This window comes from Rattus norvegicus, chromosome 17, assembly GCF_021556685.1.
Source record: "Rattus norvegicus strain SHRSP/BbbUtx chromosome 17, alternate assembly SHRSP_T2T, whole genome shotgun sequence".
NCBI classification, from domain to species: domain Eukaryota; kingdom Metazoa; phylum Chordata; class Mammalia; order Rodentia; family Muridae; genus Rattus; species Rattus norvegicus.
The window spans coordinates 68,382,370-68,405,697 of NC_141550.1; the positions used below are offsets into that span (position 1 = coordinate 68,382,370).

Consider the following 23,328-nt stretch of genomic DNA (forward strand, 5'->3'; position numbering starts at 1 on the left):
GATCACAGAAGAGCATAAATATATGATTTAAATATAAAGAAACCTGCTGAAGGGAGATCTCTTCCGTCGGAGGGCAGTCGACCAAATTCTCAGTGCAGTGGAGACATGGGCTTCTCCTCCTCCCTTTTATTCTAGGCAGGCCTTCTGAAGAATGGACAGTGGCCAGCCCGGTGTCAGGGACACCTCTCCCACTTAATCTACAAATCCAGTGCTAATCTCTTCCAGGAACTCCCTCGAAAATCTCTCGTCTCTATGAGAAAATGACTGACGAAAGAAAATTAAAGAAAGAATGTTTATTTAGCTCACAGTTTGAGGAGGCTGCCCGTGATGCTAGGAAGGTGGGGTGACAAAGGAGTTTAAATGAGTGGACAGGAAAGTGAGGCAGCTGGTTACACCACAAACAAAACAAAGGGACAAAGAGGAATTCAGCTGTCTTTCTATCGCCCCCACCCCTCTTAATTCAGTCTGGAACTCTCGTCCAAGAGCTGCCCAGAGGTGTGTCTCATAGGTGATTTTCAATTTCTTCAAGTTGATAGGTTAACCATTTCATAGATACGCAAAGAAATAATATTAATTCCTACTTGAGGTTAGTGTTGTAAGTTCCCACATAAAGTTAACCCTCACTTAAAAGTAACGTACTTATAATTCCTGTTAGCTGATGAGAGGGCTTTATCACTCAGTTTCTAAAAGACTGCCCAGCTTAAAATAAAAACATAAGGGGTTGGGGATTTAGCTCAGTGGTAGAGCGCTTGCCTAGCAAGCGCAAGGCCCTGGGTTCAGTCCCCAGCTCCGAAAAAAAAAAAAAGAAAAAGGAGAAAAAAATAAATAAAAACATAAGAAAGAAACAATGAGAGCAGAATAGAAGTTAGAATTTTTTTTGTAAATAAAACTCAACATCCTACCAAGAGAAGTATTTTCAAGAGTTCATGAAATATCTGTGTTTGGGACCAGGTAATAGACCATTGACAAAAGCTGAAGCCATAGATGACATTTTATAGGTGCTACAACCAACACTAAACATATGTCTATACTTCAAAACAATAGGAAAATGATGCCGTGAGATAATTTAGTAAGTAATGTCAGAAAGTTTCATATTATAGCTTGTATAATTCACTGGCATTGCCATCACTGACAAGCCTGGTTCAGTGGAATACACCTGTTACTCCAACACTCCAGAAGGTGAAGCAGGAGGATCAGGAATTCAAGACTAACGTAGCCTACATAGTGAGGCACTGTCATAAACAGGACAAAAGAGGATGGTGGTAAGATGGACGCACTTGTTGCTTTCGTAGAGGACTCAGATTCAGTTCCCTGGCACCCCCTATGGCTTCTCTCAACCATCAAAGTCCAGGTTAGGATATCTGATACCCTCTTCTGGCCTCCACGGGCACTTCTGCATACAGTGCCCATTCATACACGTGGGCACTCATAGATACAATAAAATAAAGATAGATAAATCTCTTTTCAAAAGGACAAAACAAAGAACCTCATGTCTTTAAATGGTGCATTATTGTTTTTAAGTGCTGCGTTATGAAATTTATTGCCCTTCATTTTAAAGATGAAAAGGTAAAAAAACCATTTAAAATGGGGTTGGAGAGATGATTCAGCAGTTAAGAGAGATTACTTCTCTGGGAAAGGACCCAGGTTCAGTTCCCATCACCCTATGGTGGCTCATAACCTGTAGAACCAGCTCTCCCAAATTAAGCACAGAATGTGCTTAATTCACTCAGTATTCTCTATCCCTTTTCAACATGCTCCAGGGGATAAGACAGGGAATGTTGTCACTGGGTTAGTGGAGGAATAGGGATCTGATACGTAGAGAACAGAAATACAAGTCATGAAGAGAAAGAATGAGAGGAGAGAAGGGTGAAGAGACAGATACAGAAGGAAGAAGAAAGAAAGAGATGGGGGGCAGAGATCATGGTTGAAGAATACAAAGAATTTTCCTAAAACAGTTTTCACAACTTTTTTTTTCATTGCTGAAGGGAACCCTGGGCCTCACTAAGGCTCTACCACTGTGCAAGATTTCCACTGTTATGGTTTTCAGAGTTGCAGTTCATAACCAAGATGGTACACAGGAAAGCCTTAGAAGAGGATTAATAAAATCAGACGATTACTAGGAAAGATTGTTATATTATATGGAGACAAACTAGAAGCAGCAGAAAGAGTATGAGCTATCAAGGGGAGATCAAGAAAGACGGGGCTAGAAGAAAAGCAATCGGTGGGAGAGTGAAATTTTAGTGGATAAAACTCGGGGTTGTTCTTCCCGAAGACCTGGGTTCGATTCTCACACCCACATTTTGTCTCACAAGTATCTGTAACTCAGTTCCAGGGAATCTGATGCTCTTCTCTGACCCTCACAGGCACTTGGGTGCATGTAGTTCATAGACAGCCATGTAGGCAAAACACCCTCACATATAACATGATAATAAAATGTTTGAAAGAAAGATTAAGAACTGCAAAAAGACTGGGTTAAAAAGAATTAGAGGATTCTTTCCAGCTTCTGGCTATTATAAATAAGGCTGCTATGAACATAGTGGAGCACGTGTCTTTGTTATATGTTGGGGCATCTTGTGGGTATATGCCCAAGAGAGGTATAGCTGGATCCTCAGGCAGTTCAATGTCCAATTTTCTGAGGAACCTCCAGACTGATATCCAGAATGGTTGTACCAGTCTACAATCCCACCAACAATGGAGGAGTGTTCCTCTTTCTCCACATCCTCGCCAGCATCTGCTGTCACCTGAGTTTTTGATCTTAGCCATTCTCACTGGTGTGTGGGGAAATCTCAGGGTTGTTTTGATTTGCATTTCCCTTATGACTAAAGATGTTGAACATTTCTTTAGGTGTTTCTCAGCCATTCGGCATTCCTCAGCTGTGAATTCTTTGTTTAGCTCTGAATCCCATTTTTCAATAGGGTTATTTGTCTCCCTGCGGTCTAACTTCTTGAGTTCTTTGTATATTTTGGATATAAGTCCTCTATCTGTTGTAGGATTGGTAAAGATCTTTTCCCAATCTGTTGGTTGTTGTTTTGTCCTAACCACAGTGTCATTTGCCTTACAGAAGCTTTGCAGTTTTATGAGATCCCATTTGTCGATTCTTTTTTTTTTTTTTTGATTTTTTTTTTATTAACTTGAGTATTTCTTATATACATTTCGAGTGTTATTCCCTTTCCCGGTTTCCGGGCAAACATCCCCCTCCCCCCTCCCCTTCCTTATGGGTGTTCCCCTCCCAACCCTCCCCCCATTGCCGCGCTCCCCCCATAGACTAGTTCACTGGGGGTTCAGTCTTAGCAGGACCCAGGGCTTCCCCTTCCACTGGTGCTCTTACTAGGATATTCATTGCTACCTATGGGGTCAGAGTCCAGGGTCAGTCCATGTATAGTCTTTAGGTAGTGGCTTAGTCCCTGGAAGCTCTGGTTGCTTGGCATTGTTGTACTTTTGGGGTCTCGAGCCCCTTCAAGCTCTTCCAGTTCTTTCTCTGATTCCTTCAATAGGGGACCTATTCTCAGTTCAGTGGTTTGCTGCTGGCATTCGCCTCTATATTTGCTGTATTCTGGCTGTGTCTCTCAGGAGCGATCTACATCCGGCTCCTGTCAGTCTGCACTTCTTTGCTTCATCCATCTTGTCTAATTGGGTGGCTGTATATGTATGGGCCACATGTGGGGCAGGCTCTGAATGGGTGTTCCTTCAGTCTCTGTTTTAATCTTTTCCTCTCCCTTCCCTGCCAAGAGTATTCTTTTTCCTCATTTAAAGAAGGAGTGAAGCATTCACATTTTGATCATCCGTCTTGAGTTTCGTTTGTTCTAGGTATCTAGGGTAATTCAAGCATTTGGGCTAATAGCCACTTATCAATGAGTGCATACCATGTATGTCTTTCTGTGATTGGGTTAGCTCACTCAGGATGATATTTTCCAGTTCCAACCATTTGCCTACGAATTTCATAAACTCGTTGTTTTTGATAGCTGAGTAATATTCCATTGTGTAGATGTACCACATTTTCTGTATCCATTCCTCTGTTGAAGGGCATCTGGGTTCTTTCCATTTTCTGGCTATTATAAATAAGGCTGCGATGAACATAGTGGAGCACGTGTCTCTTTTATATGTTGAGGCATCTTTTGGGTATATGCCCAAGAGAGGTATAGCTGGATCCTCAGGCAGTTCAATGTCCAATTTTCTGAGGAACCTCCAGACTGATTTCCAGAATGGTTTTACCAGTCTGCAATCCCACCAACAATGGAGGAGTGTTCCTCTTTCTCCACATCCTCGCCAGCATCTGCTGTCACCTGAGTTTTTGATCTTAGCCAATCGCACTGGTGTGAGGTGAAATCTCAGGGTTGTTTTGATTTGCATTTCCCTTATGACTAAAGATGTTGAACATTTCTTTAGGTGTTTCTCCGCCATTCGGCATTCCTCAGCTGTGAATTCTTTGTTTAGCTCTGAACCCCATTTTTTAATAGGGTTATTTGTTTCCCTGCGGTCTAACTTCTTGAGTTCTTTGTATATTTTGGATATAAGGCCTCTATCTGTTGTAGGATTGGTAAAGATCTTTTCCCAATCTGTTGGTTGTTGTTTTGTCCTAACCACAGTGTCATTTGCCTTACAGAAGCTTTGCAGTTTTATGAGATCCCATTTGTCGATTCTTGATCTTAGAGCATAAGCCATTGGTGTTTTGTTCAGGAAATTTTTTCCAGTGCCCATGTGTTCCAGATGCTTCCCTAGTTTTTCTTCTATTAGTTTGAGTGTGTCTGGTTTGATGTGGAGGTCCTTGATCCACTTGGACTTAAGCTTTGTACAGGGTGATAAGGATGGATCGATCTGCATTCTTCTACATGTTGCCCTCCAGTAGAACCAGCACCATTTGCTGAAAATGCTATCTTTTTTCCATTGGATGGTTTTGGCTCCTTTGTCAAAAATCAAGTGACCATAGGTGTGTGGGTTCTTTTCTGGGTCTTCAATTCTATTCCATTGGTCTATCTGTCTGTCTCTGTACCAATACCATGCAGTTTTTATCACTATTGCTCTGTAATACTGCTTGAGTTCAGGGATAGTGATTCCCCCTGAAGTCCTTTTATTGTTGAGGATAGCTTTAGCTATCCTGGGTTTTTTGTTATTCCAGATGAATTTGCAAATTGTTCTGTCTAACTCTTTGAAGAATTGGATTGGTATTTTGATGGGGATTGCATTGAATCTGTAGATTGCTTTTGGTAAAATGGCCATTTTTACCATATTAATCCTGCCAATCCATGAGCATGGGAGATCTTTCCATCTTCTGAGGTCTTCTTCAATTTCTTTCCTCAGTGTCTTGAAGTTCTTATTGTACAGATCTTTTACTTGCTTGGTTAAAGTCACACCGAGGTACTTTATATTATTTGGGTCTATTATGAAGGGTGTCGTTTCCCTAATTTCTTTCTCGGCTTGTTTCTCTTTTGTATAGAGGAAGGCAACTGATTTATTTGAGTTAATTTTATACCCAGCCACTTTGCTGAAGTTGTTTATCAGCTTTAGTAGTTCTCTGGTGGAACTTTTGGGATCACTTAAATATACTATCATGTCATCTGCAAATAGTGATATTTTGACCTCTTCTTTTCCGATCTGTATCCCTTTGATCTCCTTTTGTTGTCTGATTGCTCTGGCTAGAACTTCAAGAACTATATTGAATAAGTAGGGAGAGAGTGGGCAGCCTTGTCTAGTCCCTGATTTTAGTGGGATTGCTTCAAGTTTCTCTCCATTTAGTTTAATGTTAGCAACTGGTTTGCTGTATATGGCTTTTACTATGTTTAGGTATGGGCCTTGAATTCCTATTCTTTCCAGGACTTTTATCATGAAGGGGTGTTGAATTTTGTCAAATGCTTTCTCAGCATCTAATGAAATGATCATGTGGTTCTGTTCTTTCAGTTTGTTTATATAATGGATCACGTTGATGGTTTTCCGTATATTAAACCATCCCTGCATGCCTGGGATGAAGCCTACTTGATCATGGTGGATGATTGTTTTGATGTGCTCTTGAATTCGGTTTGCCAGAATTTTATTGAGTATTTTTGCGTCGATATTCATAAGGGAAATTGGTCTGAAGTTCTCTTTCTTTGTTGTGTCTTTGTGTGGTTTAGGTATAAGAGTAATTGTGGCTTCGTAGAAGGAATTCGGTAGGGCTCCATCTGTTTCAATTTTGTGGAATAGTTTGGATAATATTGGTATGAGGTCTTCTATGAAGGTTTGATAGAATTCTGCACTAAACCCGTCTGGACCTGGGCTCTTTTTGGTTGGGAGACCTTTAATGACTGCTTCTATTTCCTTAGGAGTTATGGGGTTGTTTAACTGGTTTATCTGTTCCTGATTTAACTTCGATACCTGGTATCTGTCTAGGAAATTGTCCATTTCCTGAAGATTTTCAAATTTTGTTGAATATAGGTTTTTATAGTAAGATCTGATGATTTTTTGAATTTCCTCCGAATCTGTAGTTATGTCTCCCTTTTCATTTCTGATTTTGTTAATTTGGACACACTCTCTGTGTCCTCTCGTTAGTCTGGCTAAGGGTTTATCTATCTTGTTGATTTTCTCAAAGAACCAACTTTTGGTTCTGTTGATTCTTTCTATGGTCCTTTTTGTTTCTACTTGGTTGATTTCAGCTCTGAGTTTGATTATTTCCTGCCTTCTACTCCTCCTGGGTGTATTTGCTTCTTTTTGTTCTAGAGCTTTTAGGTGTGCTGTCAAGCTGCTGACATATGCTCTTTCCTGTTTCTTTCTGCAGGCACTCAGCGCTATGAGTTTTCCTCTTAGCACAGCTTTCATTGTGTCCCATAAGTTTGAGTATGTTGTATCTTCATTTTCATTAAATTCTAAAAAGTTTTTAATTTCTTTCTTTATTTCTTCCTTGACCAGGTTATCATTGAGTAGAGCATTGTTCAATTTCCACGTATATGTGGGCATTCTTCCCTTATTGTTATTGAAGACCAGTTTTAGGCCGTGGTGGTCCGATAGCACGCATGGGATTATTTCTATCTTTCTGTACCTGTTGAGGCCCGTTTTTTGACCAATTATATGGTCAATTTTGGAGAAAGTACCATGAGGAGCTGAGAAGAAGGTATATCCTTTTGCTTTAGGATAGAATGTTCTATAAATATCCGTTAAGTCCATTTGGCTCATGACTTCTCTTAGTCTGTCGACATCACTGTTTAATTTCTGTTTCCATGATCTGTCCATTGATGAGAGTGGGGTGTTGAAATCTCCCACTATTATTGTGTGAGGTGCAATGTGTGTTTTGAGCTTTAGTAAGGTTTCTTTTACGTATGTAGGTGCCCTTTTATTTGGGGCATAGATATTTAGGATTGAGAGTTCATCTTGGTTGATTTTTCCTTTGATGAATATGAAGTGTCCTTCCTTATCTTTTTTGATGACTTTTAGTTGGAAATTGATTTTATTTGATATTAGAATGGCTACTCCAGCTTGCTTCTTCTGACCATTTGCTTGGAAAGTTGTTTTCCAGCCTTTCACTCTGAGGTAGTGTCTGTCTTTGTCTCTGAGGTGTGTTTCCTGTAGGCAGCAGAATGCAGGGTCCTCGTTGCGTATCCAGTTTGTTAATCTATGTCTTTTTATTGGGGAGTTGAGGCCATTGATATTGAGAGATATTAAGGAATAGTGATTATTGTTTCCCTTTATATTCATATTTGGATGTGAGGTTATGTTTGTGTGCTTTTCTTCTCTTTGTTTTGTTGCCAAGACGATTAGTTTCTTGCTTCTTCTAGGGTATAGCTTGCCTCCTTATGTTGGGCTTTACCATTTATTATCCTTTGTAGTGCTGGATTTGTAGAAAGATATTGTGTAAATTTGGTTTTGTCATGGAATATCTTGGTTTCTCCATCAATGTTAATTGAGAGTTTTGCTGGATACAGTAATCTGGGCTGGCATTTGTGTTCTCTTAGGGTCTGTATAACATCAGTCCAGGATCTTCTGGCCTTCATAGTTTCTGGCGAGAAGTCTGGTGTGATTCTGATAGGTCTCCCTTTATATGTTACTTGACCTTTTTCCCTTACTGCTTTTAATATTCTTTCTTTATTTTGTGCGTTTGGTGTTTTGACAATTATGTGATGGGAGGTGTTTCTTTTCTGGTCCAATCTATTTGGAGTTCTGTAGGCTTCTTGTATGTCTATGGGTATCTCTTTTTTTAGGTTAGGGAAGTTTTCTTCTATGATTTTGTTGAAGATATTTACTGGTCCTTTGAGCTGGGAGTCTTCACTCTCTTCTATACCTATTATCCTTAGGTTTGATCTTCTCATTGAGTCCTGGATTTCCTGTATGTTTTGGACCAGTAGCTTTTTCCGCTTTACATTATCTTTGACAGTTGAGTCAATGATTTCTATGGAATCTTCTACTCCTGAGATTCTCTCTTCCATCTCTTGTATTCTGTTGGTGAAGCTTGTATCTACAGCTCCTTGTCTCTTCTTTTGGTTTTCTATATCCAGGGTTGTTTCCATGTGTTCTTTCTTGATTGCTTCTATTTCCATTTTTAATTCCTTCAACTGTTTGATTGTGTTTTCCTGGAATTCTTTCAGGGATTTTTGCGATTCCTCTCTGTAGGCTTTTACTTGTTTATTAATGTTTTCCTGTGCTTCCCTAAGTGTGTTCAGGTCTTTCTTGAAGTCCTCCAGCATCATGATCAAATATGATTTTGAAACTAGATCTTGCTTTTCTGGTGTGTTTGGATATTCCATGTTTGTTTTGGTGGGAGAATTGGGCTCCGATGATGGCATGTCGTCTTGGTTTCTGTTGCTTGGGTTCCTGCGCTTGCCTCTCGCCATCAGATTATCTCTAGTGTTACTTTGTTTTGTCATTTGTCGATTCTTGAACTTAGAGCATAAGCCATTGGTGTTTTGTTCAGGAAATTTTTTACAGTGCCCATGTGCTTGAGATGCTGCCCTAGTTTTTCTTCTATTAGTTTGAGTGTATCTGGTTTAATGTGAAGGTCCTTGATCCACTTGGACTTAAGCTTTGTACAGGGTGATAAGGGTGGATCAATTTGCATTCTTCTACATGTTGACCTCCAGTTGAACCAACACCATTTGCTGAAAATGCTATCTTTTTTCCATTGAATGGTTTTGGCTCCTTTGTCAAAAATCAAGTGCCCATAGGAGGGTGGGTTCATTTCTGGGTCTTCAATTCTGTTCCATTTGTCTATCTGTCAGTCTCTGTACCAATACCCTGCAGTTTTTATCACTATTGCTCTGTAATACTGCTTGAGTTCAGGGATAGTGATTCCCCCTGAAGTCCTTTTATTGTTGATGATAGTTTTAGATATCCTGGGTTTTTTGTTATTCCAGATGAATTTGCAAATTGTTCTTTCTAACTCTTTGAAGAATTGGATTGGTAGTTTGATGGGGATTGCATTGAATCTGTAGATTCCTTTTGGTAAAATGGCCATTTTTACTATATTAATCCTGCCAATCCATGAGCATGGGAGATCTTTCCATCTTCTGAAGTCTTCTTCAATTTCTTTCTTCATGTCTTGAAGTTCTTATTGTACAGATCTTTTACTTGCTTGGTTAAAGTCACACTTAGGTACTTTATAGTTTGGGTATATTATGCAGGGTGTCATTTCTCCAATTTCTTTCTCGGTCTGTTTCTCTTTTGTGTAGAGGAAGGCTACTAATTTATTTGAGTTAATTTTATACCCAGCCACTTTGCTGAAGTTGTTTATCAGCTTTAGTAGTTCTCTGGTGGAACTTTTGGGATCACTTAAATATACTATCATATCATCTGCAAATAGTGATATTTTGACTTCTTCTTTTCCAATCTGTATCCCCTTGATTTCCTTTTGTTGTCTGATTGCTCTGGCTAGAACTTCAAGAACTATATTGAATAAGTAGGGAGAGAGTGGGGAGCCTTGTTTAGTATGTACTTCAACAGAGGAATGGATACAGAAATTGTGGAACATCTACACAATGGAATATTACTCAGCTATCAAAAACAACGAGTTTATGAAATTCATAGACAAATGGTTGGAGCTGGAAAATATCATCCTGAGTGAGGTAACCCAATCACAGAAAACACACATGGTATGCACTCATTGATAAGTGGATATTAGCCCAAAAACTTGAATTACCTTAGATGCATAGAACACATGAAACTCAAGACGGATGATCAAAATGTGAATGCTTCACTCCTTCTTTAAAAGGGGAAACAAGAATACCCTTGGCAGGGAATCGAGAGGCAAAGATTAAAACAGAGACAGAAGGAACACCCATTCAGAGCCTGCCCCACATGTGGTCCATATATGTACAGCCACCCAATTAGACAAGATGGATGAAGCAAAGAAGTGCAGGCCTACAGGAGCCGGATGTAGATCTCTCCTGAGAGACACAGCCAGAATACAGCAAATACAGAGGCGAATGCCAGCAGCAAACCACTGAACTGAGAATAGGACCCCCGTTGAAGGAATCAGAGAAAGAACTGGAAGAGCTTCAAGGGGCTCGAGACCCCTTATGAACAACAATGCCAAGCAACCAGAGCTTCCAGGGACTAAGCCACTAGCTAAAGACTATACATGGACTGACCCTGGACTCTGACCTCATAGGTAGCAATGAATATCCTAGTAAGAGCACCAGTGGAAGGGGAAGCCCTTGGTCCTGCTAAGACTGAACCCTAGTGAACGTGATTGTTGGGGGGAGGGTGGCAATGGGGGGAGGATGGGGAGGGAAACACCCATAAAAAAGGGGGGGAGGGATTAGGGCGATGTTTGCCCGGAAACCGTGAAAGGGAGTAACATTCCAAATGTAAATAAGAAATACTCAAGTTAATAAAAAAAAAAAAGAAAATTAGAAGAGCAGTACATATATGAGGGAGACACATGCACACAAAAGCAAAACAATAAAAAACAAAACAAACATGTGTACTTTGAAAAACAGTAGCCCAGCTTATGCTTGCTGGGTGTGGTGGCTTACACTTCTAATCCTAGCACTCAGGAGGCAGAGACAGGTGGATCTTTGTGAGTTTGAGGCCAGCCTGGTCTATAGAGTGAGTTTCAGGACTGTCAGGGCTACATAGAGAGACATTGTCTCAAAAGAAAAAACGGAATTAGTATTATTGAATTCAGACAGATAGGGCTGGGAGAGGTTCAACAAGTGAAGCGCTTTCTTCTAGGGGAGATCCTGTGAAGAATTGATATCCTTTTCCATGATTTATTTGTGAGGCCATGGTGGAATTCTGGCAATGAAACCCAAAGCTTCCCATGTGCTAAGAAAGTGAACGGCATCTCCGTCCTATTTTCTTTTCAAATGTTTGCTCGAGCTCTCCAGTGAGGCCCACCCTGCGTATCCTTTCTCTGTGGGAAGATTTTAATTGCTCATCTCTTAAAGAGGTATACAGGACTGGATTCACATCCCTGTATCAAGCAATTATTTATCAATTCCATCACTAATTTTAAAAATATGATCCTATCAATGTGAAGGCAGTACAGATATTTTTCTTATTGATTTTTGGTATTTTTTAAAAAAGCTAGTAGATCACTTTAGAGAAGTTTTTATTTACAGAAAAATGAGAAGAAAGCACATTTTCATGTAGTCTCCTCATATGCAAGCCACCCCTGTCCCTGTTATTGCTACTTTGCTTTAGTACGGTACATTTATTATTACCAGTGAACCTACAATGACACCTCAGTGTCATATAAGGTCAACAGTTTACAAGAAGGCTAATTCTTGGTGTACTTTCTTTAGACAGATGTATAATGACACATACTTGTCATTGTAGTTGCACACAGAAGTTTCACGGTTAATAAGGGTGAACTAGGGTGATCTCCTGCCCCAGCCCATCTCCTCTCTCTCCTCCACCCGCTGGATTCAGTTTTTATGCCACCAACCGGGATGTAGCAGCTGACTTAAGTTTCACCAAGTAGGTGTTTGAATGTCATTCCATGCTGTAAGTGGTCTGTCTTCTTTCTCTGGAAAACACATGGCTCTCTACTGTTTCAGAGTGAAACAAGGAAAATTGCAGTTAACACTGGGACGGGCCTGTCTACAGAAAGAGCCACACTGTGTTAAAGATTCTTCAAGGCTTGACTTCTTTTTGCATTGCAGAAAAAATATTCAGTCCCTTCTAAGTTTTATTCATATAATGTCTTTGTAATCTCAGCTGAAATGCAAAAATTCAAACATATACACAATATGTTGAATAAATCAAATCTTTACTTTTATATATGTTACATATACGTATACATACATATATTAATTTTAAAAGTCACATTATTGTAATGAACACACAAATAAAAATCAACATTTTTCCATTCCCAAACACCATGCATCTCAATGAACTCATGTAAAGTTAGTCTAGACATACTGATTAGATTGCTACTTAGCCAAATTATTGATTAAATAAAATACTTAGGCTGTGGTCACTTACATGGAGCCTCTGCACTGGCCCAAAGGAGTAAAGCTACTTACCCTGAAGGTCACACCAAGACTATTCACATTTTGTATGTGTTTATTTTATTTTGTGTGTGTGTGTGTGTTTGTGTGTGTGTGTGTGTGTATGTGTATTGTCCTCCACACACGCACACACACACCATGTGTGTGCAGGAACAGGTAGATATCAGAAGATTCATCAGATCCCGTGGAGCTGGTGTTGCAAATGATTTTGAGCTATCATGTAGGTGCATGTTGGGAACTGAACTGAGATCCTCTGGAAGAGCAGTGAGCACTCTTAAGTGTCGAGCCATCTCCCCCTGCCCCTAAAATGATCACATGTAAATATTAAAGTTGACAGTGGCTCCTAGCTCTGTTTGACTCTAGTAACAATAAATACATATTGAGTGTATGTATGTATGTATGTATGTATGTATGTATGTATGTATATATGTATGTATGTATGTATGTAAAAAGTGTGAGAGGTTGTATACCTTAAATTTATCTAGGGGCTCCAGATTGCCTGACAATCATTTTGTTGGTTCTTCACATCCTTGCTTTTATTTTATACACACACACAATACACACACACACACACACACACACACACACACACACACCTAAACCATCACTATTTCCTGAAGCTGGAACATATTATTTGTAGAAAAATCAAAATATTTTGTATGTTGTGCTGTCTAGCATGATGTCAACATGACAAAGCTACAATCATTGGAGAAGAAGAAACTTCAGTTGCCAAACGCCACCATAGGACCTGTAGGGCATTGTTTAAATCAGTGATTGACAGGGAAAGTGCCCAGTCCATTGTTCATTGGTCCACCGCTGGGCTGGTGGTCCTAGGTTGTATAAGAAAGCACACTGAGCAGGCCATGAGGAGAAGCCAGTAACAGCATCCATCCATGGCTTCTGCATCAGCTTCTGCCTCCGAGTTCCTGTCCTGACTTCCTTCAGTAGTGAACAGTAGTCAGAAGCATAAGAAAAATAAACCCTCTCCTCCCTGAGTTGCTTTGGTTATGGTGTTTCACTGCAGCAATAAAAACCCCAAGTAGGATCTGTGTATTGTTCCACTTCAAGCAGAGCTTGAGCTCGGGTTTAAATGACGTGTCCTGTGTGGTGCGGATACTTCGGTCATCTTTCCTATTCTAACCTCAGCCCTGAACCAGCAGGAGTATTTGGAAGCTTGTTTGCAATACAGAGTCTTGGTTGGAAGGAGAAGAAGAACTGAGCCTTCTTGGTGATAACAACAACAACAGAACCCTTAGAATGATTTGGGGCAGGGTTTGTCAGTGTAGACTGAATGGGCAGGTGTGGCTGAGCTGAGAGAATCTGTCTGTCTACTGTCACACATGGCCCTGCTTGGGTCTCATTGTGGAGTTTAGTAGTTCATCAGGTGAATGTGTGTGTGTGTGTGTGTGTGTGTGTGTGTGTGTGTGTTATATGTGTGTGCTGTATGTGTGTGTACATTATGTGCAGGTTCACATGTTCAGCTGCATATGGGGATTGTATGTGTACAAGAGACACCACAGGAAGGTGGGTGTCGGCCTCACAAGCACCAGCCAACTCCTGGGAGCAGGATCTCTCACTGTCTCATCCATCAGGCTAGATTGAGGAAGCAGTAAGCCCCAGGGATTTTCCTGTCTTTGCCTTAGTACTGTGATTGATTACAATGAAATGATTACACCGATCATTAATATGGCGAGTGGAATGTTCCACAGCACTGTTGGGGAGGTCAGAGGAGAATTGCACAGTTGGTTCTCTCCCTTCACCTTTACGTGTGTTCTGGGGATTGAAGTGGGCTCGCCAGTCTTGACCCACACGTGCTTTTAGCAGTAAGGCCCTCTCACCTGGTCCTGCACCTTACATCTGTACCCGAGTTCTGAGGATCAAACCCAGGTCTTTAGACTTGCAGGGAAAGATTTTGAGGACTGCATCACATTCTCTCCTCACAGTAGGATCTATTACTGTCAAAGTGTGAAATGCCTCTGCTCAGATGGGAAATTGAATACACTAGCCACGGTCTTTAATGTGGCAAACCTATAGACGTCATGGGTTCTACACTCATCTTTGAATTATCGTTGGAATCAGTGCTCCCCGACAGTGTGCTGGGAAGTTGTTGGGAGAAACATCACAGTGTGAAATCAACCAAGAAGGGTTGGTGATGACGAGTGCAGATGACTCCTCGACTCTGCTGGGGATGTCATCAGGACAAAAGCACTGAGTCTAAATGTGGCAAGGGACAAGACTGGGAATGACAGAGAAGAGATCCTAATGACAGAAGCCCCCCCTCCAAGTGATCAGTTCTACCTTGAAATCCTATGAATTCCTTATTCCAACAATCACCCCAGGACTATAGGCCATACAATACTCAGTGAAGGAACAGGTAATTTGTTCTTAGTTTTTATTTATTGACGAGAAAAAGGACTGAATGCAATAAGACAGCAAATGGCAAAGGATTTAACAAGCAGTGAAGAAAAAAAACTTTTTGCTTTTGTATTAGCAAGAAATTACTTTTCTCATTAGTCAAAAAACAACCCCCCCAAAAAAAAACCAAAAAAAAAAATCCAAAAAACCCAGAAAAATCAAAATAGCTAGTTTTTTTCGTCTGATTATTATTAGTTATTTCAGAAATGTTTCTCCCGAAGTCCATGCATTTAAGTGTTGACCCTGATGCAGGATTGATGGTAGATAGTTTAGGTGACTAGAACATCGGGGCTTTCTTATTGCAACAGTGGGCAAATCTATTGAACTCATAGATAATGGGCTCTAAGGAGGTGGGACCTAGGTGGGTTATGCCTGTGAAGGATTTACTCTTCTCTGTGCGTCTCTCTCTCTCTTTGTGCTTCCTTGCCAATGTGAACTTTGCCCTCTTCTACCTACATCATAGCTCTAGCTCTTGCCTTACTGGTTTCTGTCTTACCTTATGTCCAAAGCAGTTGAGCCATAGAACACACATTGAGACTTTGATACAGTAAACCCAAAGCAATCGTTCCTGCTGTACTAAGTTTGCTTCCCAGCTATTTTATCACAGTTCCAGAATGCCGACTAACAAGCCAATGACTCCAGAGTCTGCATTCAGCGTTTCCATGATTTATAGACTAAAGATACTTTGGAATAGACATTCAACATTTTTTTATAATGTAGGCATAACATTTTGCCAAATATATTCACCCCTTCCTCATTTTGAAGAAAAGGAAAGTTTTGATTTCTCTTTATATTTGTCCAAAACAGTCCTGTATTTTCTCTTGTTATTCATTACTAGATAGCGTACAAGTAGACCTGAAAGCAAATGGAATTCTGGGGTTTGGCTCACCATATGAGGGCCAGGTTCTGTGAAGTTAATGAACCTGATTAGAAATGCAAATTTCTGCCTCTTTTACCTTTATTCTGTCTGTCTGCCTATTTATCTACCTACCTACCTATCTTTCAATCACCTACTTACCTTTTTATCTTTCGATTTATTTTAGTTTTTGGAGACAGGGTTTTTCTGTGTAGCCCAGGCTGTTCTGGAACTCACTAAGTAGATCAGGCTAGCCTCAAACTCAGAGATCCATCTGCATCTGCCTCCGGAGTGCTGTGACCAAAGGTGCCCAACCCCCATCCAGCCACAAATTCCTCCTGTATGTTGTTATAACCATGCAGCACACATCCCACCGGAGGGAATTCTGCAGTTGCAAGTGATGACTATAACAGGCAGAGACAACTGGGATCGCAGTGGTCCTTGTCTGAGCCTGTGTTCTACAGAGACTACAGCATATCAGATGCACCGCACAGAACTTTTAGGGAGGAAAGTGATATTTCTGTAGACTGCAGTTGAAAACTTTTTAAGAGCTCGAAGAATCAAGGGAACAACTAGTTAAAACTCACAGGGTTAATTTTAGCTGACAAATTGATTGAAGGATTTCAGCACTCAACTTCTATAACTACCTTCACCCTTATGTATTCCAATCATGGGTTGGAGATGACCTCTCCTATAACTGTACTTCTGACGTCTCACAGCCCATATATCTTGTCAGGCTCCACAAATGGGGACACATCTTCTAAATGGGGCCACCAAGATAACAGGAAGCCTTCTGCAATGGTTCTGAACCAAGGGGTGATCTTCTCTTCTCCACGGGTCCCCCTGTCCAGTAGCTCCTGCACGTCCTCCTGGCTCATATAGCTGTAGCTTCTCACTTCTCTGGGATCTGGGTTCAGCGTAAGGTCCTTCCTCACCAACAGAAGATAGCCAATCTCATGGTCTCCCCAGATATCATCAGAAGGACTCTTGTGGTAGATCCGGTTCATGAAAATGATGTCCATTATGGAAATCTGTGTCAAAGTTGGTACATTATTAATTCAGTAATAGATAAAATTTGGATTAAAGCAAAACAGTTGATTCCTTTGCTCAGTCCTTTTCATAGAGTGCCTCTGAAGCACTTGCACTTTATTAGCATGTAGGCGGATTACATTGAAAAGGGCACCATTTCTATAACAACAGCTTCACTTTTCATTCACAATGAAGACCACATGTGAACAGGACATGAGGCTGAACACAGCTCTGAGCATTAGGACATGCAGGTATGTGAAAGATTTCTTTTTGAGAATGGAAAGAAAAGCAGCTTCAATACAGTGCCTTGTTCCATAGCCTCTCCTGTGGACCAGGGTTGGGCACTTCACAGGAACATTGTTTCCTATGCAAGACAGAAGCCCTGTTAGGCCAGCAGACACTTCCTAGGTCAGCTTTTGATGGATGAAACTTGACAGCAATGTCATGTGACATTCTACGTATTAAACAGACCCCTGAGCACATGAAAAAGTTCATTGAGCCCCATGCTGGAGTGAGTGGGTACCTGGTCCTGGGGGATGCCCAGTTCAGCCTGCAGACGTCTCAGGGCTGCCCTCCTCACTCCCACGGCATCCTCCTCTTCCAGCTCCTCAGGCACATATAAAGGGTGACTAGAACAGGAATCTGTAAAATGTCCTGGGGCAACATACAGCATGCTGCTTTAGAGAGAACACTCTTTATTGAATAGGAGCAATTTCCTTCCTGGTCATAGTTAGTGTAGAGTGTGGGTTCACCTTGGACTTTTATCAGTATCAGGTCTTCTATATGCAAATAGTAGATTATAAAATCTCACAAGTTGATTCGAGTTGCAAAATGCTTATAATTTAATATCCTTGTATCGAGTGGGAGTGGGACTGTCTTTCTGTCTCTCTGTCTCTCTGTCTCTCTTTCTCTTTCTCTCTCTGTCTCTCTTTCTCTCTCTCTCTCTCACACACACACACGCGCGCGCACACACACACACACACACACACACACACACACACACACACGGGGTTAGGAGGGAAGAGTGCTCAGATGGGTTCTCTCACATCCCTGTCAGGTTCCCAAACCCTAAGTTAGACTCCAGTGCTCCCTGGGGTTGAGCTGGGTGGCTCACCAGGAAAAGTGTACTTGGCATCTGCTCTCTGCTGAACCAAGAGCTGGTTTTGTGTGTTGAAGAGGACCACACTGAAGCCTCGGTGTAGCAGGCCTGCAAAGTGAGCATGTGCGAGTTAGGGTCATGCTGGAGTCAGCATGGAGTCTGCATATCCATCTCTTTCTCATTCTCATGCAACTCAGGATGATGGCACCAGGAGTGGCTGGTGATTCTTGCTGGGATAGAACCTATGCCAGTTGATTGGCATTTGGTGACTCAGTATTTATTTACACACAGTAAGTCTGCAAGTGAATACTTCAGTTTTCCTCCACTTGTAAACAAAACCTAGAGAGCCAAGTAGTAAAGTAAGCCTTGCAAGGTAGGCTGAACCCCACTGTGTGAATCTAAAGCTATAACTTGAAAGTGTCCTAGCTGCTTTGGCCACACTGTGCAGGCATATGGATGGCCCAGTGGCATAGAGGCACTGCTTATGCCTAGAAGTTGGGACACGTGAGGCACCTAGAGGGCTCACAGTGGGGTGTCTCCCACCACCCCCTTTTCCTTGAGACACATATAGACCTGACACGCCTGCCTATGGAGAAGAGGCTGGCCTTGAACTCACAGAGATAACTTGTCTCTGCTTCTCTACTGGGACTAAAGATGTACAGCACCACCCCCAGCTTGTCTACAATTTCTGACTTTCCCAATCCCTTCGAGGCAGCAGTCACAGTCTGCATCACCCAGTGCACTGATGGAAGTGTTAGCCTTATCAAGTTAGCAGCAGCCGCAGCAGCACCCGCTGGACAGCTGCCTCCTGACCCTGCATGGCTCAGAGTGGCCCATGGCACCAGGCCTGCACATGGCACCCTCCTTTCCACTCACCCTTGTTGATGTTTTCCATCAGGTGGCAGTTCCTCTTGGTGTCGGCCCCAATGATCTGGTCCTGCTTGTCAATGACAATGAGGATCTCCTCTAGGCGTTTTATCTGGAGTTCATTCAGGTGGGTTTTGCTTGCCTGGAACATACCTGTGAACACCAACGGCCTCTTGTATAAACAGAAAGCATAAGGGGAGAGAGGTGTGTGAGCCCCTCCAATGTCAGCGCCGGAAGCATGCGCAGATATGGAAGTGTAACGAGAAGGATGAGGCTTTAGTGATCAGACAGTGAGCTACATGGGCAACTGAGAGTTCTCATGGTCTGAATTTTATTTCTCCATGATGATTAAATCACTGTGTAGAGAGAGCAGTGTCCTCAAATGAAGCTAACTGTGGCCAAGGGACACTCCTGGACGAATGCCACCAAAGAACTTCTCTACTGTTAGCCATCATTGTTGCTCTCTGTGTCTTCCTTTAATTTGCGATTATTATTTTTTTTTATTTGATACTTGCCCGTTCACAAAAGAAGTCCGGGAGTATGTAGAATTGGAGAAATCAAAAGACCAGGGTTGGGAATAGAGTTCAGTGGTAGGGAACTTGTTTAATCTGAGCGAGGACCTGAGACCCATCCTACTGTACTACAGAATAGATAAATAAATGTTCCCACAAGCCCCAATGCAGCCCACTCCCAATACAGGGTGATCATGCTAAGGAAGCCAGGAGACGAGTGCCTGGGTCAGAGAGATACACACTGCACCACAGCACAGCTCTGAGATACCAACCATTAGGCACAGACAGACCTAGGCTCTCACCTTCTCTGAAGTTGGGTCTTGTGCGGCCTCTGAAACCCAGGATGAGTGGAGACAGGCGGCCTTACCTGCAGCTTCTTTTATACTGGGTAACACAGTAGTATCCTGTTGGAAGACCTTTTCAGATTTGGCTCTGTGACAAAACGGTCTCTGTCCTTATCCCTTCCCACTGGAGACTGAAGGAGGGTGTGCCTACCTCAGTGTATTACCATAGGTGAATAAAAATGACAGGCATTGCAACTTTTTTTCTGGAATCCATGCATTAAATATTCCTCTGTAGTTTATCTGAGATCTCAGGGGCCCAAGTCACTGTAAAATTATTTATGAGTCTTGATTGCACTTAACCCCAAAAGCACATAAAATAAATAATATAAAAAGGCTGAGGCGGCAGTTTGAATTAGGTAGTTGTACATGTCTAGAACACAGAAGTCCATAGCCATGTCAGATGCTTTTCATCTCCAATACAGTAATCATGTCAGAGCAGAGCAAAATAAACTAAATTTAAAATGAAAAAGCAGGAGCGGGGCTGGAGAGACGGCTCAGTGGTTAAGAGCACAGTCTGCTCTTCTGAAGGACCCAGGTTCTATTCCCAGCACCCACAAGGCAGCTCACAACTGTCTATAACTCCAGTTCCAGGGGATCTGACAACTTCACACCAATGCACACAAAATTAAATAAATGAAGGCCACAAATCAGAAGCATCAGTGCCTGGAGTAGAGACTATGTGTGGAGGCCACCTACCCAGCCGCATCCCGTCACACTCTCGCAAGGTACATGCATGCTCACATCCCGCTCCCTGGCAGGCCATGCACACTCACTCAGGCGTCTACTTCTGTCCATGTAGCCTTCTCAGACTGACACTTGAGAAGATGCAGTGGAGTCTTAAGGAAAGTCTTAACATCCCTCCCTGTAGGTCTGAACTAGGGTGATCTCCTGCCCCAGCCCATCTCCTCTCTCCCCTCTACCCGCTGAATTCAGCTTTTATTCCAACAACCGGGATGTAGCAGATGACTGAAGTTGCACCAAGTAGGTGTTTGAATTCCATTCCATGGTGTAAGTGGTCTGTCTTCTTTCCCTGGAAAACACATGGCTCTCTACTGTTTCAGAGTGAAAGAAGGAAAATTGCAGTTAACACTGGGACGGGCCTGTCTACAGAAAGAGCCACACTGTGTTAAAGATTCTTCAAGGCTTGACTTCTTTTTGCATTGCAGAAAAAATATTCAGTCCTTTCTAAGTTTTATTCATATAATGTCTTTGTAATCTCAGCTGAAATGTAAAAAATTTAAACATATATACAATATGTTGAATAAATTTGGCTATTTAGCCAAATTATTGGTTAAATAAAATACATAGGCTGTGGTCACTTACATGGAGCCTCTGCACTGGCCCAAAGGAGTAAAGCTACTTATCCTAAAGGTCACACCAAGACTGATCACATTTTATATGTCCTTATTTTATTTTGTGTACATGTGTGTGTGTTTATGTGTGTGTATGTGTGTGTATGTGTGTGTGTTTGTGTGTGTGTATGTGTGTGTGTGTGTGTGTCTATGTGTATTGGCCTGCATACACACAACATATGCAATGCAGGAACAGGTAGAGGTCAGAAGAGGCATCAGATCCCCTGGAGCTGGTGCTGCAAATGGTTTTTAGCTCTCATGTACGTGCATGTTGGGAACTGACCTGAGATCCTCTGGAAGAGCAGTGAGCACTCTTAAGTGTCGAGCCATCTGCTCCTGCCCCTAAAATGATCACATATACATATTAAAGTTGACAGTGGCTCCTAGCTCTGTGTGACTCTACTAACAATAAATAAATATTGAGTGTATGTATGTATGTTTGTATGTATGTAAAATTGGTGAGGGTTGTAGACCTTAAATTTATTTAGGGACTCCAGATTGCCTGACAATGATCTTGTTGGTTCTTCACTTCCTTGCTTTTATTTTACACACACACACACACACACACACACACACACACACACCCTCCCTCCATCTCTATTTCCTGAAACTGGAAAATATTATTTGTAGAAAAGTCAAAATATTTTGTATGTTGTGCTGTCTAGCAGGATGTCAACTTGACAAAGCTACAATCATTGGAGAAGAAGAAACTTCAGTTCAAAACGTCACCATAGGACCTGTAGGGCATTCTTTAAATCGGTGGTTCAGCATGTGTGTGTGTGTGTGTGTGTGTGTGTGTGTGTGTGTGCTGTATGCGTGTGCACATGTATGTGCAGGTTCACATGTTCAGCTCCATATGGAGATTGTATGTGTACAAGACAGACCACAGGAAGGTGGGTGCCGGCCTGACAAGCACCAGGCAACTCCTGGGAGCAGGATCTCTCACTGTCTCATCCATCAGGCTAGATTGAGGAAGTCGTAAGCCCCAGGGTTCCCCTGTCTTTGTCCCATACTGTGATTGATTACAGCGAAATGATTACATCGATCATTAATATGGGGAGTGCAATGTGCCGCAGCACTGTTGGGGAGGTCAGAGGACAATTGCACAGTTGGTTCTCTCCCTTCACCTTTACGTGTGTTCTGGGGATTGAAGTGGGCTCGCCAGTCTTGACTCACACGTGCTTTTAGCAGTAAGGGCCTTCTCACCTGGTCCTGCACCTTACATCTGTACCCGAGTTCTGAGGATCAAACCCACGTCTTTAGACTCGGAAGGGAAACATTTGGAGGACTGCATCACATTCTCTCCTCACAGTAGGATCTATTACTGTCAAAGTGTGAAATGCCTCTGCTCAGATGGGAAATTGAATACACTAGTCATGGTCTTCAATGTGGCAAACCTATAGACGTCATGGGTTCTACACTCATCTTTGAATTATTTTTGGAATCAGTGAGCCCTGACAGTGTGCTGGGAGAAGCATCACAGTGTGAAATCAACCAAGAAGGGTCGGTGATGACGAGTGCATATGTCTCCTCTTCCCTCCCCTTCAACCTGTTGCTGGATTCAACTTTTATTGCAAGCCCTGCGATGTGGCAGATGGCTCAAGTTTCAGCAAACGAGAATTTGCACATGACACCATTTTTTAATATCTTCTTTTTCTGGAAAGTAGAAGGGTCTCTACTGTTTTAGAGCCCAACTTGAAGTTAAAGCAAAATTGCACCTAATAATATGAACTGCATGTATGTATGTGTGTGTGTGTGTTTGTGTGTATGTATGTATACATACATGAAGGCCTCACCTATGTCAAGAAAAGTTAAGAATGGACATCACTACTTCGTGTTGTCTCTGCTTTACTTGGTTCTTGTGTATCTCCAAATCTCAGCTCCTGGTAGCACTCATTCTGCTTCACAGAATAAGGGGTCATTTGTTGCCCGATTCTAGAACTTTGGATAGAACTAAGGTCCTTAAAACAAACCAGCTACCATCCATCAACAAATTCTTCAAATTTGTTTGTGATTCTGTCTTTCAACTTCTTTATCTAATCTTTCATACACACGCACATGTACACACACACACATACACACACACACACACACACACACACACACACACACACACACACGCACGCAAACAATCCAAAAATCTCATCTCCCAATCTGATGACCCACGGAGACTCATTGCTTGCAAACTTAATTCCACTTTCCCTGCAAAATTTCCACAGACTCAAGTCCTACCCTAGTAACTCCTGTTCACCCTGGATCCTGGCAACAAAGAACTACCAGGCCCTGTGCAATCCCACACACCCCTCCTATAACCTTGTGCAATAGCCCATCGGATGCTGCAGGATGACAACTTTTCTACCTGACTCCTGCTGTCCTTTCTTGGGATAGTCAACCTTTGTCTTGCTAACTGCAGAATTACAACAAAGGCCACATTTCATCAT

The 23,328-nt window shown here is 41.9% G+C and overlaps 1 protein-coding gene across 1 annotated transcript; it reads right to left on the reverse strand.

Moving 5' to 3' along the window:
- Positions 1-14,814: 14,814 nt before the first annotated feature.
- On the reverse strand, positions 14,815-18,830 carry LOC148000251 (isopentenyl-diphosphate delta-isomerase 2-like). Its single transcript, XM_087591965.1, has 4 exons — positions 18,689-18,830; positions 17,828-17,920; positions 17,237-17,367; positions 14,815-16,715 (listed from the first exon to the last, which is right to left on the reverse strand). The coding sequence occupies exons 1-4, from the start codon at positions 18,828-18,830 to the stop codon at positions 16,398-16,400; spliced, it is 684 nt and encodes a 227-aa protein (XP_087448091.1). The 3' UTR covers positions 14,815-16,397.
- Positions 18,831-23,328: the final 4,498 nt, after the last annotated feature.

Excerpts from the sequence above, each read along its gene's own strand:
- LOC148000251 (XM_087591965.1), bottom strand. The coding sequence starts at position 18,830 with ATGTTCCAGGCAAGCAAAACCCACCTGAATGAACTCCAGATAAAACGC. Across the intron at positions 17,368-17,827 it reads TGCCAAGTACACTTTTCCTG|GACATTTTACAGATTCCTGT; the intron begins GTGAGCCACCCA and ends ATGTTGCCCCAG. Across the intron at positions 16,716-17,236 it reads TGGGCATCCCCCAGGACCAG|ATTTCCATAATGGACATCAT; the intron begins GTACCCACTCAC and ends ACTTTGACACAG.